Source organism: Equus asinus, unplaced genomic scaffold (assembly GCF_041296235.1).
Source record: "Equus asinus isolate D_3611 breed Donkey unplaced genomic scaffold, EquAss-T2T_v2 contig_1, whole genome shotgun sequence".
In the NCBI taxonomy this organism is placed as follows: domain Eukaryota; kingdom Metazoa; phylum Chordata; class Mammalia; order Perissodactyla; family Equidae; genus Equus; species Equus asinus.
Window position 1 is genome coordinate 1,267,181 of NW_027224738.1, and position 13,658 is coordinate 1,280,838.

Sequence of the window (13,658 nt, forward strand, 5' to 3'; positions counted from 1 at the left end):
AGTTCTTTGTCACGTTCTGTCCATTTTGTCAAAGTCCATTTCTCAGGACCGGCCTGAGTATTAACTGTGTAACGGGTCTGGCAGAAGCCGGCTGACACGGTGACAGCAACCTCGTTTTCAGGAATCACACCTGGTCGTAGGCGAGAGGCCGAGCAGTGTGTCTGCATGGAGGCGTAGCAGCGCTGTCATCCCTCTTCCTTGTCCTTTCCCAGGTGACCAGGTGCGCGGCCTCCTAGCGCTGACCAGCAGCGAACGACGTCCCTGTGACTTAGCAGCCCAGGGGTCTGTGTCAGCCCAGCCATGGACTGGGGAGAAGGCACATGGTTGACAACGGCTCCAGAACCAGCCCAGGGGCAGCCACCCCACAGTGTAGGTGCCCTGCCCTCTGCCTGGAGCGCCAGACTCCTTGTGCCTCAGTTTTCCCACCGTGAATACAGGATGCTGGTGGCACGTCAGTCACAGATTGTCCTGAACGCGGCAGTTGAGTGAGATGGCTCATGGGAAGATGTGGTCGGTGCTCAGGAAACACCAACACCGTATTGCACAAAGGTACAAGGGCAGCGACTGTGGCCGACAGCTCAGGGCATTGGGCTCGCAATTCATTCCGCCTCGCGGGAGAGAAGAAAAGAGAAAGACGGGAAAACGGAACCACCGCCACAAGGCAAGGAAACAGGAACTCAGGGGCCTGCCCCGGGGGCACAGCAGTTAAGTTTACAGGCTCCGCTTCGGTGGCCTGGGGTTCGCGGGTTCGGATCCCAGGCGCAGACCTAGCACCGCTCGTCAAGTCACGCTGAGGCGGCCTCCTTCATATGAAGTAGTAGACGATTGGGACAGATGTTAGCTCAGTAACAGTCTTCCTCACAAAAAATTAAAAAAATGAAAAATGGCCCTCAGTCTTTGTTCCAGAAATCGAGGGGAAAAGTTATCTTCCTCAAAGCGAATCGTGGGCACCCCCAGCAGATCTGTTGAACCGAACCCTCTCCTTCCAAGGAGGCAGCTCTGGGTGTGGCTTCCCCTCCCGCCTGTCCCTGGGCCACGGTGGGTGTGGTTTTGGCTCAGTGCTGCTGTGCAGGGCTGTCACATCAGGACTCAGTGATTCTGACACTGTAACCCAATCCCCGTGGAACAGGACATCCCGGGCTGGGAGGAGGGGGATCAGCCTGTGTCCCTGGGTGCTGACTCGGGCCGAGTCTCGTGAAGGGTGGGCCCGAGGTCATCGTCCAGCCTTTGCTCTGCTCTGAGGCTTAGTCCACAGTGTGGTCCTCGTGCTTCCCACCGTCCATGGCAGATCCACCTCGCTCAGCACAGCCGGCCTGCAATAGGTGCCGGAACCTCAGGGCCGCCCTTTGCAGCCTCTCCTTTCTGATCACCGTGCCGTCCACATCTGCCTCTCGGCTCTCAGCACTGAGGTGACCCTGCGTCAAACCCCTGACTGTTTTATTTGCCCTGTTGTGATCACAGGGCTCATTGTCGTGCGTCTGCAGGCTCTCCCCATAGCCCCCCAGTACAGCAGACTCAGGACAGCAACACCTCTGGACGTGTTGCTGTCGTCTGTGGGTCACGTCAGTGGGGCAGGACAGAAAGCGTTTACAAGTGACTCCTCCTCCTAGTGCTGGAGGGAAAACAGACAGGTGACACAGGGCGTCCCGGGACATGACTGAGGGGACGCGAGGCCGTCCCGAGATGTGACTGAAGGGGACATGGGGCCATGCTGAGACGTGACTGAGGGGATGCGGGGCCACCCTGAGACATGACTGAGGGGGACATGGGCCCCTCCCGAGACGTGAGTGAGGGGGACGAGGGACCGTCCCGGGACGTGAGTGAGGGGATGCAGGGCCGTTCTGAGACGTGACTGAGGGGATGCAGGGCCGTCCCGAGACGTGACTGAGGGGGACGTGGGGCCATCCTGAGACGTGACTGAGGGGACGTGGGGGGCCATCCCAAGACATGAGTGAGGGGGACGTGGGGCCATCCCGAGACGTGACTGAGAGAACATGGGCCGTCCCTGAGATGGACTGATGGACTGAGGAGGACACTAGCCGGTCCCAGAGGCTGCAGCTGGGTGGTGAAGAGGCCCCCGTTGCAGGACGAGATGTGTAGGACACCCGCAGGTTTCAGTGGGGAGCCGTGTTGACTGTGTATCCTGGTGGCAAATTGGTAGTGCTGTTGGTGTCTGGTGTTCCAGCCCCTGGTCCCTGTGGCATGAGGCGGTGGCTGCATGAGCTGTGCTCTGTCACTCGGCCTTGGGGAGGGTGGCTGACATGTGAGTGCCCCGTGGCGCATGGAGGGGACCCCCCACCTGGGCGTTCGGGCCTGCTGGCGGTGCCATTCCTCTGGGTAAGAACCACGCTGTGCCCGGTCACTGGGCCGGCCCTGAACCCTCTGTGGTGTTTCCTCGGCCTGCTGTGTTGTGTGTGTGTCTCCTGCACGCTCAGGGTCTGCAGGTCCTATGTGGTCCCGTGGTGTCCCGTGTGCATTGGGTTCCCCAGACCTTGTTGAGTTGGGGACCCTCACAGTGCACTCTCCTGACCATCTGCCCACTCCCGGCCCCATCAGCCCCCGTGGCCTCAGGCATTGGGTTTTTGCTGCTCAGTCCAGTCCTTCCCCAGTAGGACGCTGGGCTGTTCCTGCCTCCTGAGACTGTGGCCTCGTGTCCCCAGCCCTAGAGAATGTAGGGTGTAGACCGGAGATGCGTCCATGGGCCAGACTGTGCCTCCCCGTCACTGCCCGTCGAGGCCGACCGGGTGCCTGGTCCTCGGCGGCCGTCTACGACCCGGCTCCCAGGAGCTGTTTCTGGCCCCAGAAGGCCTCTCCTGAGTCAGCAGGGAGATGCTGCTGAGTCCTGCTGGGCGACCGTGCCCACCGTAGTGGGAACAGCGAGCCTCATGGGCTCGGCCTCAGAGGAGATTCAGAGCCTCTCCCCCCTCGGTGCTGCAGACCCGGCCTGGGGCCAACTTTCGGCAGTCATTCCTTAACCGGGTCCACTGAACAGCTCTTTCTGCTTGGGGGCATTTTAAACAACCGTGTTTTATATACAGAGTCCCCCCTTCCGCCTGTAACGACAGCCCCACAGCAGGTCAGCTCCCTGAATCCCCGAGGGCACGTCCCGACACCACTGTGTCTTGGAAAGCATGTCAGGAGGTCAAACTTCTCCGAAGTAGTTGCTGCTGAAGGTGCTGGCTTCACTTGGGGTGGCTCAGCTGCCGTTCTGCCTTCTGGCGAGAAAGAGGCTGCAGGGCCAGATCCTTTCCCGGAGGGCCATCCCAGGTCAGGTGACAGACGTACGTCCCATTCTCCGGGAGGCACACGTGGGAACCAGCGACTGCAGGTGTGGGCCCCAAAGAGAGGCCACACCTGTCCTGGCTGTGAGCGAGCGCCATTGACGGCCCGCCTGGAGGACCCTGACCCCAGGAGGACTGCGGGGCAGGCTCCCCACAAGGACCTGTGCCAGCCTCCCTGGCAGCCTGGGCCGTCAGCTGTCACTGTTGCGGGGTCACACTGAGGCAGGGCTGGGGGAGGCTCAGCAGTGTGGATCAGTGGTATGTGACGCTCTCTTGTGGTGTGTGACCTTTCGGATGCGGGTGGCCTCATGGCTGGAGTTGGCCCCCAGGATTGTCTGGCGTTCTGTGCACATTGGGGTTCCGTGGCCCCGTGCGCTCACTTTGAGAACGGTGCCGCCCCTGTCTGTTACGGGTTCATGTGAGGACGATGTTTCCTGTTCCCAAGTCCTCACCACCTGTCTCATTTCTCAGGTCCAGACAAAGGAGGAGCCCCTGCCACCAGCCAGCAGCCAGAGCATCCCCACCTTCTACTTCCCCCGAGGCCGTCCGCAGGGGACAGTGAACGTCGATGCCGTCATCGCCAAGATTGAGCGGACCTTCGCCCAGTTTCCGCACGAGAGAGCCACCATGGAGGACATGGGCAAGGTGGCCAAGGTGGGTGCCCTGCGTGCTGCCTCTGGGCAGCACCGCGTTCACGGGTTGGTGCTTGTGTTCTGTTTTCAGGATCTGAAACACAGTGGAGACTCTGTATTAACGGTTGTGCCAAATATTGAAGACAGACATGCCTGTGCGTTGTTGCCCTCCCAGATGGAGCAGCGTTCACCTTTGCATTTTTTAAGCAACTGATCCCCTGAGGTCCAGCCTGGCCCTTCCTCTGCGCCCTCCTGCCCCCTGTCTCTCCCTGTGTAGGGTGGGTGCTAGTGGACCCACAGTCCATGCGCAGCAACATGTCGATTTTGAACTTAGCCTAACACATGATCCCCCGTGCATTGTCTCACCATTTGGTTTTGAAATTCGGTGGCATGTCTCCAGGCCATCCATGTTGACATGTGTAGACACATGTAGACGAGCACAATCGTGGTTTCCCACATCGCCTCAGCCGCGTGGGAAGGCTCCCGTGTAGCCGGCGGCTGGCACGGCCCCTCCTGGGTGCTGGCGTTGACGCGTCCCGCTCCCCCATGGATCGGGCTGCCTTGGGCTGTGCTCCTGAGCTCCGCCTTCAGGCCGCATTGGGGTGCTTGTGCTTCCCCTTTGCCCCTGTGCTTCCGGGGTGCTTTCTCTCTCTTTCTTCATCCCCACCCTCCCCTCTGGAATGTCTCTTCCTATTCTGGATGCTGACCTTCCGTCCATGTGTGTTGTGAGCAGGTTCTGTTCCACCTGCTGAATGGTTCACGTGCTTCCTTTTGCTTGCAGTTTTTAGGGCTTGTCCTCTTTTCTTGTTGGAACTGCTTTATTGAGATATAAGTCTCGGACCACAGTTCACCCATTTAAAACGTACAACTCAGCACAATGCAGTGTATGCCCGGAGTTGTGCAGCCATCATCGTAGTCAACTGGAGGACATTTTTGTCACCCCCTAAAAGAAACCCTGTACCCTTTAGCTGTCATCCCCCCTCCCCCACCCCCAACTAATCCACTTCCTGTCTCTGTAGGTTCGAGTATCCTGGACATCTTATGTAAACAGATCCATACCATGTGTGGCTTTTTGTGTCTGCCTTCTTTCCCTCAGCACACAGCCAGACCCGGGCGACACTGGGGGCTCGGCTCCAGGCCCCCACAACAAAGTGAATGTCACCATAAAGCAAGTCACACGAATTGTTTGGTTTCCGAGTGCAGATAAAAGTTAGGTTTATGCTATGCTGTAGTCTAAGTGGGTGATAGCATTATGACTAAAGAAAAGTGCATACCCTAATTAAAAAATACCATATTGCTAAAAAATGCTAACCAGCACCTGAGCCTTCAGCAAGTCATCTTCTCTTTGCTGGTGGAGCATCTGGTGAAAAACGCAATAAAGCAAAGCGCGGTAAAGCGAGGAGCAATAAAGGAAGTGCTTTATTGCAAAATAAAGCAAAAATACAAGTGAGCCTGTGTTTTCAAGGTTCGTCTGTATTGGGGCGTGTGTCAGTGGCACGTCCTTTCAGCGTCCCGTTGTGCATTTATCCATTCATCAACTGGTGGACGTCTGGGTTGGCCCACCTTTGGGCTGTGGTGCACAGGGCTGCTGGAACACGCGTGTGCGAGTCTTGGTGTGCAGGTGTAGGGTTCTCTCAGATATACACACCTAGGAGTGGAATTGCTGGGACACATGGCGACACCATGTTTAACGCTTTGAGGAGCCACAAGACCATTTCCCAAAGCAGCTGCCCCATTTTGCATTCCCACCGGCAGCGTAGGAGGGTTCCGATCTCTCACACCCTCGCCAGCACTTGTGTCTTGCTGATTGTAGACAGCGTGTCCTAGGGGGCACGAAGTGTCTCCTGGTGGTTTTGACTCGCATTTCCCTGAAGACTGTCATGTTGAGCAGCTTTTCATCTGCTTATTGGCTATTTGTGCATCTTCTTTGTAGAAATGTTTGTTTAGATCCTGTGCCCGTTCTTTAACTGGATTGTCACTTTATTGTCCAATTGTAAGAGTTCTTTATATATTCTAGATTCAAGTCCCTTATCCAATACTTGGTGTGCATTTTTTCCCATTCTCTGAGTTGTTTTTTTTTTTTAATTATATGTACTCAGCACCTGAAAAACTGAGAATTGACCTGAGTCTTTTTTAACCTTTTCTTTTTTGCTGAGGAAGACTGGACCTGAGCTAACATCTGTGCCAGTCTTCCTCTATTTTGGATGTGGGCTGCTGCAACAGCATGGCTTGTTGAGCGGTGTGTAAGTCTGTGCCCAGGATCTGAACCCACCAACACTGGGCCACTGAAGCAGAGTGTGCAAACTTAACTACTGTACCACCAGGCTGACCCCTTTTTTCAGTTTTTGATAGTCTTCCATGATGCCAAAAAGTTTTTGTTTGTTTGATAAAGTTCACTTTATCTGTTTTTTCATTTGTTGCCCGTACTTTTGCCGTCATATCCAAGAAATCATTGCCAGATGCAAGGTCATGAAGATTTGCTTTTGTTTTTTCCTGAGAGTTTCTAGTTTCGGCCTTTACGTCTAGGTCTTTGATCCATTTTGAGTTAATTTTTGAATATAGTGATGCAGCGGTCAAACTCCATTTTTTACGTCTGGAAATCCAGTTGTCTCAGCACCAAGGCTGAAGAGACCATTCTTTCCCCGTCCAGCGGCCCTGGCCCCCTTGTTGAAAATCAGTTCCCCATAAATATGAGGGTTTAGTACTGGATTCTGATTCTAGCCCTTGACCTGTCCTTGTGTCTTTATGCCAGTTCCACCCTGTCTTGATTACTGCTGCTTTGTAGTCGGTTTTGAAATGGGACGTGTGAGTCCCTTCTCAAGCTTGTTTTGGCTCTCCGTGGACCCTTGCAACTCCTTATGGATTTTAGGGTCAGCTTGTCAGTTTCTGCAGAGACGCCAGCTGGGGTTCTGCTGGGCTCGCGTTGACTCTGTAGATCGGTGTGGGGAGTATGGCCGTCTTACTACTGTCTTCTCATCCGTGTGCATAGGACGTCTTCCACTCATTTAGGTCTTAGTTTCTTTCGAAGATGTTTTGTAGTTTTCAAGTATAAGTTTTGCACATCTTCTGTTAAATTTGTTCTGAAGCATTTTATTCTTTTTGATGCTATTATAACTGGAATGCTTCTCTGAATTTTATTTTCAGCTTGTTCATTGCAAGTGTATAAAAATGCAATTAATTCCTGTGTACTGATCTTGTATCCTGCAGTCCTCTGAACTCATTTATTCGTTCTAATAGTGTTTTAGCGTATTCCTTAGGATTTTGTGTGTACATGATCATGTTACCTGCGGCTAGAAATAGTTTCGCTTCTTCCTTCCCGGTGTGGATCTGTTATTTCCTCGTCGCGCCCGACTGCTCTGGGAAGAACCTGTAGCGTGGTGTGGTGTTGATGTCCGAGAGTGGAGGTTCTTGATCCTGCCCTTGGGAAAAGCATCCAGTCCTTCACCGCTAAGCATGCTGTGAGCGTGGGTTTTCACAGATACCCTTTATCGGGTTGGGGACCTTCCTTTCCATTCCTGGTTTGGTCAGCGTTTTTATCAAGAAAAGATGTTAGCTTGGTCGGATGCTTTTCCTGTGTCTGTTGAGAGGCCCGTGTGGTTTGGTTCTTTATTCTATGGATGAGGTGCATTACGTGAGTTGGTTTTTCCAATGTTAAACCAACCTTGCGTTCTGGAGCAAATCCCACTTGGCCATCGTGTGTGGTCCTTTTTCTGCGTGGCTGGATTTCACTGGCTGGTATTCTGTGGATGGTTTTTGTGTCCGTATCCAGAAGAGATACTGGCTGGCAGTTTTCCTGTGATTCCTGTGTCTGGTTTTGGTATTAGGGTAACACTGGTCCAAGAGGAAGATCGGAAGTGTCCCCTTCTCTTCTGTTAGAGATCGCCTTTTTAAAGTATGTTTTTAAATTTTGTTTTATAAGTATGTAAAAACGTACATGGTTCCAAGGTCAAAACTCACAAACCAGATATATTCCCATAAGTCCAGAGTCTACCCCTGTCTGTTCAACTCTGCTCTCTTCCTCCCCCATAAGTAACAGTTTTCATAAATTTGGCTTATCCTTTATTTTTTAATATGAGCAAATACCTACAAATATACATCTGTGTATGTACACACATATTTAATTTCTTCCCTTTCTTGGATGAGAAGTAGCACGCTGTTCTATGCTTGGGTGTGTTCTCTCTGAACATTATGGGTGGCGATCACTCCCCATTGGCGAGGTGGCCCTCGCTTTGCATGTTCGTGTGGGAGCATGAAAGTGACCCCACGAGCTGAAACCTGTGTAGCTTTTCTACTTCTTTGGCGGCTTTCTCCGGGCACGGTTGCTGGGCGAGAAGCAGTGGGTGTCTGCTGTGGACAGTTTGGTGAGTTCCAGTGGGCCTGTCAAGCCGTCAGCACAGTCAGCATGATGAGCGTCTCCACTGGCCCCTAAACTCTGCTTCATTCTCATCCCTCCCGCCCCCAGCCCCAGGCTCCCTGTGGTCACTATTGATTAGGGATTTCTAGAATTGTACATAAACTAAATCATACTGCAGATACTTTCATTCTTTTTATGGTGGTAAAATTCACATAAAGTTCCACCAGCATTTTAACCATTTTAAGATGTACAATTCAGGGGCCTTTATTTCATAGACAGTGTTGCACAACCATTACCACTGTCTGGTTCCCGAACATTCACATCCCCCTACAAGGGAATCCCGGGTTCTGTAGCAGTCACTCCCCATTCCCCACGCCCAGCCCCTGGCAACCATGAGTCCCCTTTCTGTCTGTGGATTGGCCTGTTGTGTTTCAAAAAGATCTGGGCAAAAGTTTTGATACAAATGAAAATAAAACCAAACCCACCTTCCCTAAGCGTCATTTTTTAAGAACAGCCAGAGAAGTGTGATGGTTTGGTGCCTAAGCTTCCTTTCCTGCTGAAATTCTCATCCAGCCTGGCACCAACCTGAAGGAAATCACCTCACTCCTCATGCTCATCGCCCTTCCCTCTTGGGACCTGGGACCTTCCTCCCAGGACCTTGGGGTTAGGGGCTAATAATGGAAGTGAAGTCACTTAGAAAACACAGAAAAGCAACTTTAGGAGATATGTCACTTCAGGTAATCTAATCCCATCCATCAAACAAAATCTGCAAGTGTTTGGTGGTGAGGATGTGGTCTATTTTCCAGAAATCACAGACAGCTTATATTGCTTCCTGTGAAAACTTTTTCACCTCCTGTACAAGCTCCCATCCAACCCAAGTACGTTTCTTAAGTAGTCTCAACAGAAAAACTAACCTGAGAATGATTTAACGGGACTTTCAATTCTAAAAGATCCAGTGTCAAACGCTTTATGATCAACTTCCTTTGGCACCGCAGAGCCCACGGCCTCAGCACGCTCTCCCGGCTGCATCCTCTCTCTCATTGCCTTCTTCACAGCAGCGAGGCGACCCCCATCTGCGATCCCAGCATCATCATGTTTTGGTTCACTCGCTATACCCGAGACAACTTTTTCCTACAAAGAGAAATTATGACATTTACTAAAGCAACTCATTACCATCTTATAAGAAAAATGAATAAAGCATGCCTAAAATATTTCACACATCCATCTTATGCTTATCAAGTTCCTAGTATGTGCTAAACATGCTGGGGGTCAAAGGTAAAGGACAAAGTTCCTGCCCTCAAGGAGTTAGTTGTGGTTGTCGTTTAATGTAAACAAAGATAGGACCCTTCAACATGTCTAAAAACTGATGGAAAAGAGAGAACAAGGCTAACTGATGGGATGAGAGGTCAATGACTAAGAGATCTGGGGGAATGGTTCCAAAGTACAGATAAAAGATTAGTTTGATTTTAACTGTTCAGTAGTCTTAACGGTGGCCTATAAAATAATGTAGGAGAGAAACACTGGTGGTAAGGGGCAGAATTACAAGGCTCCGACATAATGCTGTCTTGACACAGCCGTTATCTGCGTCACTGATGGTGTTATGTCCCCAGGACTAAGCACCCGATAAGAAATGCGCACGGCAGGTCCAAATGTCCCAGCATCCTTCCTGTTTAACAGACTTGAAATTCATTCAATCAATCTCGTCACTGTCCTCAGGGCCTTTGTCATTAGTAAGACATTACTAACGTCTTACTAAGACATTACTTCATTAGTAAAATAAGGAGACTTCATTAGTAAAACAATCCTACAATAATCCTTTAATACTCTAACATCTTAAACTCCTAAGACAGAATTCAAAACAGAGTTTTTATTTGGATTACACAGCATAATAAAGTACCAGTTTAGAAACCTGATTTTACAACCAGAGGCATTTTTCTAAAATCTAAAAGAAAAAGTGGCAGGGCTCCAAGCTGGCTTGAGAAGTAGCAATTCTGAACCAAAAGCTTGGAGTTAAAATATTTTGGGAAAAAAATTAGTACAAATAGATAAGAATGGAATCTATCATGTCAACAAAGCCAATTTTACAGAGAAAATAGGAAATTTTACATGATAAAATTTGGGAAGAAGAGAGAGAGTCTAAGAGTCATTGTTCCTCTTTTCTACTTAAAAAGTTCTTTCATTTTGAAATATATCACGCACAAGAGTATAGAAAGCAGAGATGGCATAACCTGTGGGTTAAGAACATGGGTTCTGGAATGAGAAACCCAGCTCCACCCTGGGCACGTGCTCGAGTCTTCCTGGCCTCAGATTCCCCACCCGGGGATAACGGCACCCACCTCACAGGACTGTTGTGAGGATTAACTGAGTCAATGTGTGTGAGGGCCTGGGAAGCATAGTTGGCACATTATATAAATTATGTACTACTGCTATTATTACTGCAAAACAATGTATAGGTACAGTTTAAAGAATAAAACACACTGGTACATACCGTTACTTAGCAACTCAGAAGCTCTCAGGAGGACCAAATCCAATCTCAGCCCCACCTCCCCCGCCAGAAATAACCATCCTGAATTTTGTGTTGACCTTTCCTCACTCTTTCAAGACAATCAGGACATTGTAATAGATGACACGTTTTGTGAAATGAAAAACCTGAAGCTAAATGTTTCTAAAGCTTAAATTCATTAAAGTAAAAGTCTATATTAGAAATCCACAAATTTACCTGAAACACATCTTTGCTCGTATTGCTGGCTTTCTCCCATCCACACTCCTCAAGTATGGTCAGATTGTTGAATTTCTGGCGTAGATCCTGTATCTGTTAATAAATGAAGCACAAGTTTATCAGATTAATGCTAACCATATTAAATTTACAAATTAATGCATAAAAGCTTCAAACAAATTGACAACGACTTGGACTGGTGACATAAAATTAGACTGTCATTGTCAATTTTGTATTCAAATGAATTCTTATGGTAAAATTGTTCATTGTTATTTTATGTTAAAAATCTACATAAAGGATGTCATATGTGAATAACTCCCAAACTATTTTGATGACTAAAATGGTAGGAGAGATATCCTAAATTATACAGTGTGAACACAATCTCTCCGTTTTTTTTTTGTTTTTTTGTTTTTTTTTTACAGTTTATTTATCCCTTCTCCTACTGAGGAGCATATCCATTGCTTCCAAGTCTTGGCAATTATGAACAATGCTGCTATAAACATCTGTGCACATGTTTGTCTGGACACAGGTTTTCAGCTCATTTGGGCAAACACCAAGGAGCGTGACTGCAGCATCGTATGGTAAGACTCTGTTTAGTTTTGTAAGAAACTGCCAAACTGTCTTCCAAAGTGGCTGCACCATTTTGCACCCCCACCAGCTATGAATGAGTGCTCCTGTTGCTCCACATCCTCACCAACATCCGGTGCTGTCAGCGGTTTGGATCTTTGCCATTCTAATAAGTGTGTACTAGTGTCTCATTTTACTTTTAACTGGCAATTCTCTAAGGGCATATGATGTTGAGCATCTTATCTTTTCATACACTTACTTGCCATCCATCTGTCTTCTTTGATCAAGTGTCTGTCTGTTCAGTTCTTTTGTCCATTTTTAAATCAGGTTGCTTGTTTTATCATTGTTGAGTTTTAAGAGTTCTTTGTATATTTTAGAAAACAGTCCTTTATCAGATAGGTCTTTTGCAAAAGTTTCCCCTAGTCTGTAGCTTGCCTTCTCTTTCTCTTGACATAATCTCATTTTATTTTCATTTTTATTGTTTTGGTGAGGAAGATCGGCCCTAACATCTGTTACCAATCCTCTTCTTTTTTCGCTTGAGGAAGACTGGCCCTGAGCTAACATCTGTGCCAGTCTTCCTCTATTTTGTACGTGGGTCACCACCACAACATGGCTTGATGAGTGGTGTAGGTCCATGCCTGGGATCAGAACCCGCAAACCCTGGGGCAATGAAGTGGAGTGTGCCAAATTTAACCACTATACCACTGGGCTGACCCTGGCACAATCTCATTTTAAAGGATTCAAATAATATACATACTAGCAGGATGGGAATGTATGATCCCATCCTTCTGGTATTTCCAATCTCCTCAAAGTGGTAACCACTGTCAACAGTTGGGTAAATATGCTTTGAGTCTCCGTTTATACAAATAGGTACTCTATTTGCATTTATACAAATAGGTACTCTATTTGCATTTATACAAATAGGTACTCTCAATCTCCCTTTCTCAAAAAAATTTAAATGTCAAAAAGACTCAGGATTACACTTATGACCAATTGATTTTCAACAAAAGTGCCAATGCAATTCAGTGAGGAAAAGATAGTTTTTTCCAACAAACAGGACTGAGAAAAGTGGATATCTGCAAGAAAAAATATGAATTTGGGCTCTTTCCTACACCATACACAAAAATGAACTCCAGAGCCAGCCCTGATAACCTAGTGGTCAAAGTTCAGTATGCTGTGCTTCGACAGCCCAAGTTCAGTTCCTGGGTGTGGAACCACGTGACTTGTCTAGCAGTAGCCATGCTGTGGTGGCAGCTCACACAGAAGAACTAGTAGGACTTACAACTAGAATACACAATTATGTACCAGGGCTTTGGGGAGGAAAAAAAAGAGAGGAAGACTGGCAACAGATTTGCTCAGGGCAAATCTTTCCTAGCAAAAAATAATTAATCACAACTTAATTTTTTTAAAAAATGAACTCCAATTGTTCACAGACCTAAGTGAAAGAGATAAAGCTTTTAGAAGTAAACATAAGATAAAATCTTTGTGACCTATGGTTAGGCAAAAAGAGTTCTTGGAAATAATGCCAAAATCACAACATTAAAAAAATTGATAAACTGAACTTCATCAAAATTAAAAACAGCTGTGTTCCAAAAGATACCATTAAGAAAATTAAAGAACAAGCCACAAACTGGGAGGAAATATTTGCAAATATTTCTGATAAAGGACTTGTATCCAGAATATACAAAGAACACTTACAACTCAATAATAAAAAGACAGACCCAATTAAAAATGGGCAAAAAGATTTGAATAGATATTTCACCAAAGACGACATACAAATGTCTAATAATAAGCACATGAAAAGATGCTGATCATCATTACTCATTAGGGAAATGCAAATCAAATCTACAATATGACAGTTCACACCCCACAGGATGGCCGATACTAAGAGAGACAGGAGCAAGCACTGGTGAGGATGCGGAGCAACAGGAGCTCTCACACACTGCTGGCGGGCACGTGAAAGGGTGTAATCAATTTGGAAAGCAGTTTGGCAGTTTCTTAAATAGTTAAACAGAAATTTACCACATGATCCAGCCATATCTACCCAAGTGAAAGAAAACATGCCCACATGAAGATTTGTAAGTGAATATTCATAGATTATTCGTAAT

The 13,658-nt window shown here is 48.0% G+C and overlaps 1 protein-coding gene across 1 annotated transcript in view; it reads left to right on the plus strand.

The window, feature by feature from the left end:
- Positions 1-13,658, plus strand: part of LOC123282444 (serine/threonine-protein phosphatase 2A regulatory subunit B'' subunit beta-like) — a 56,029-nt gene that overhangs the window by 10,155 nt on the left and 32,216 nt on the right. The window contains exon 2 of the mRNA XM_070503372.1: positions 3,753-3,935. Within this exon, the coding sequence (XP_070359473.1) occupies positions 3,753-3,935 (183 nt within the window). The remainder of the gene's footprint in view (positions 1-3,752; positions 3,936-13,658) is intronic.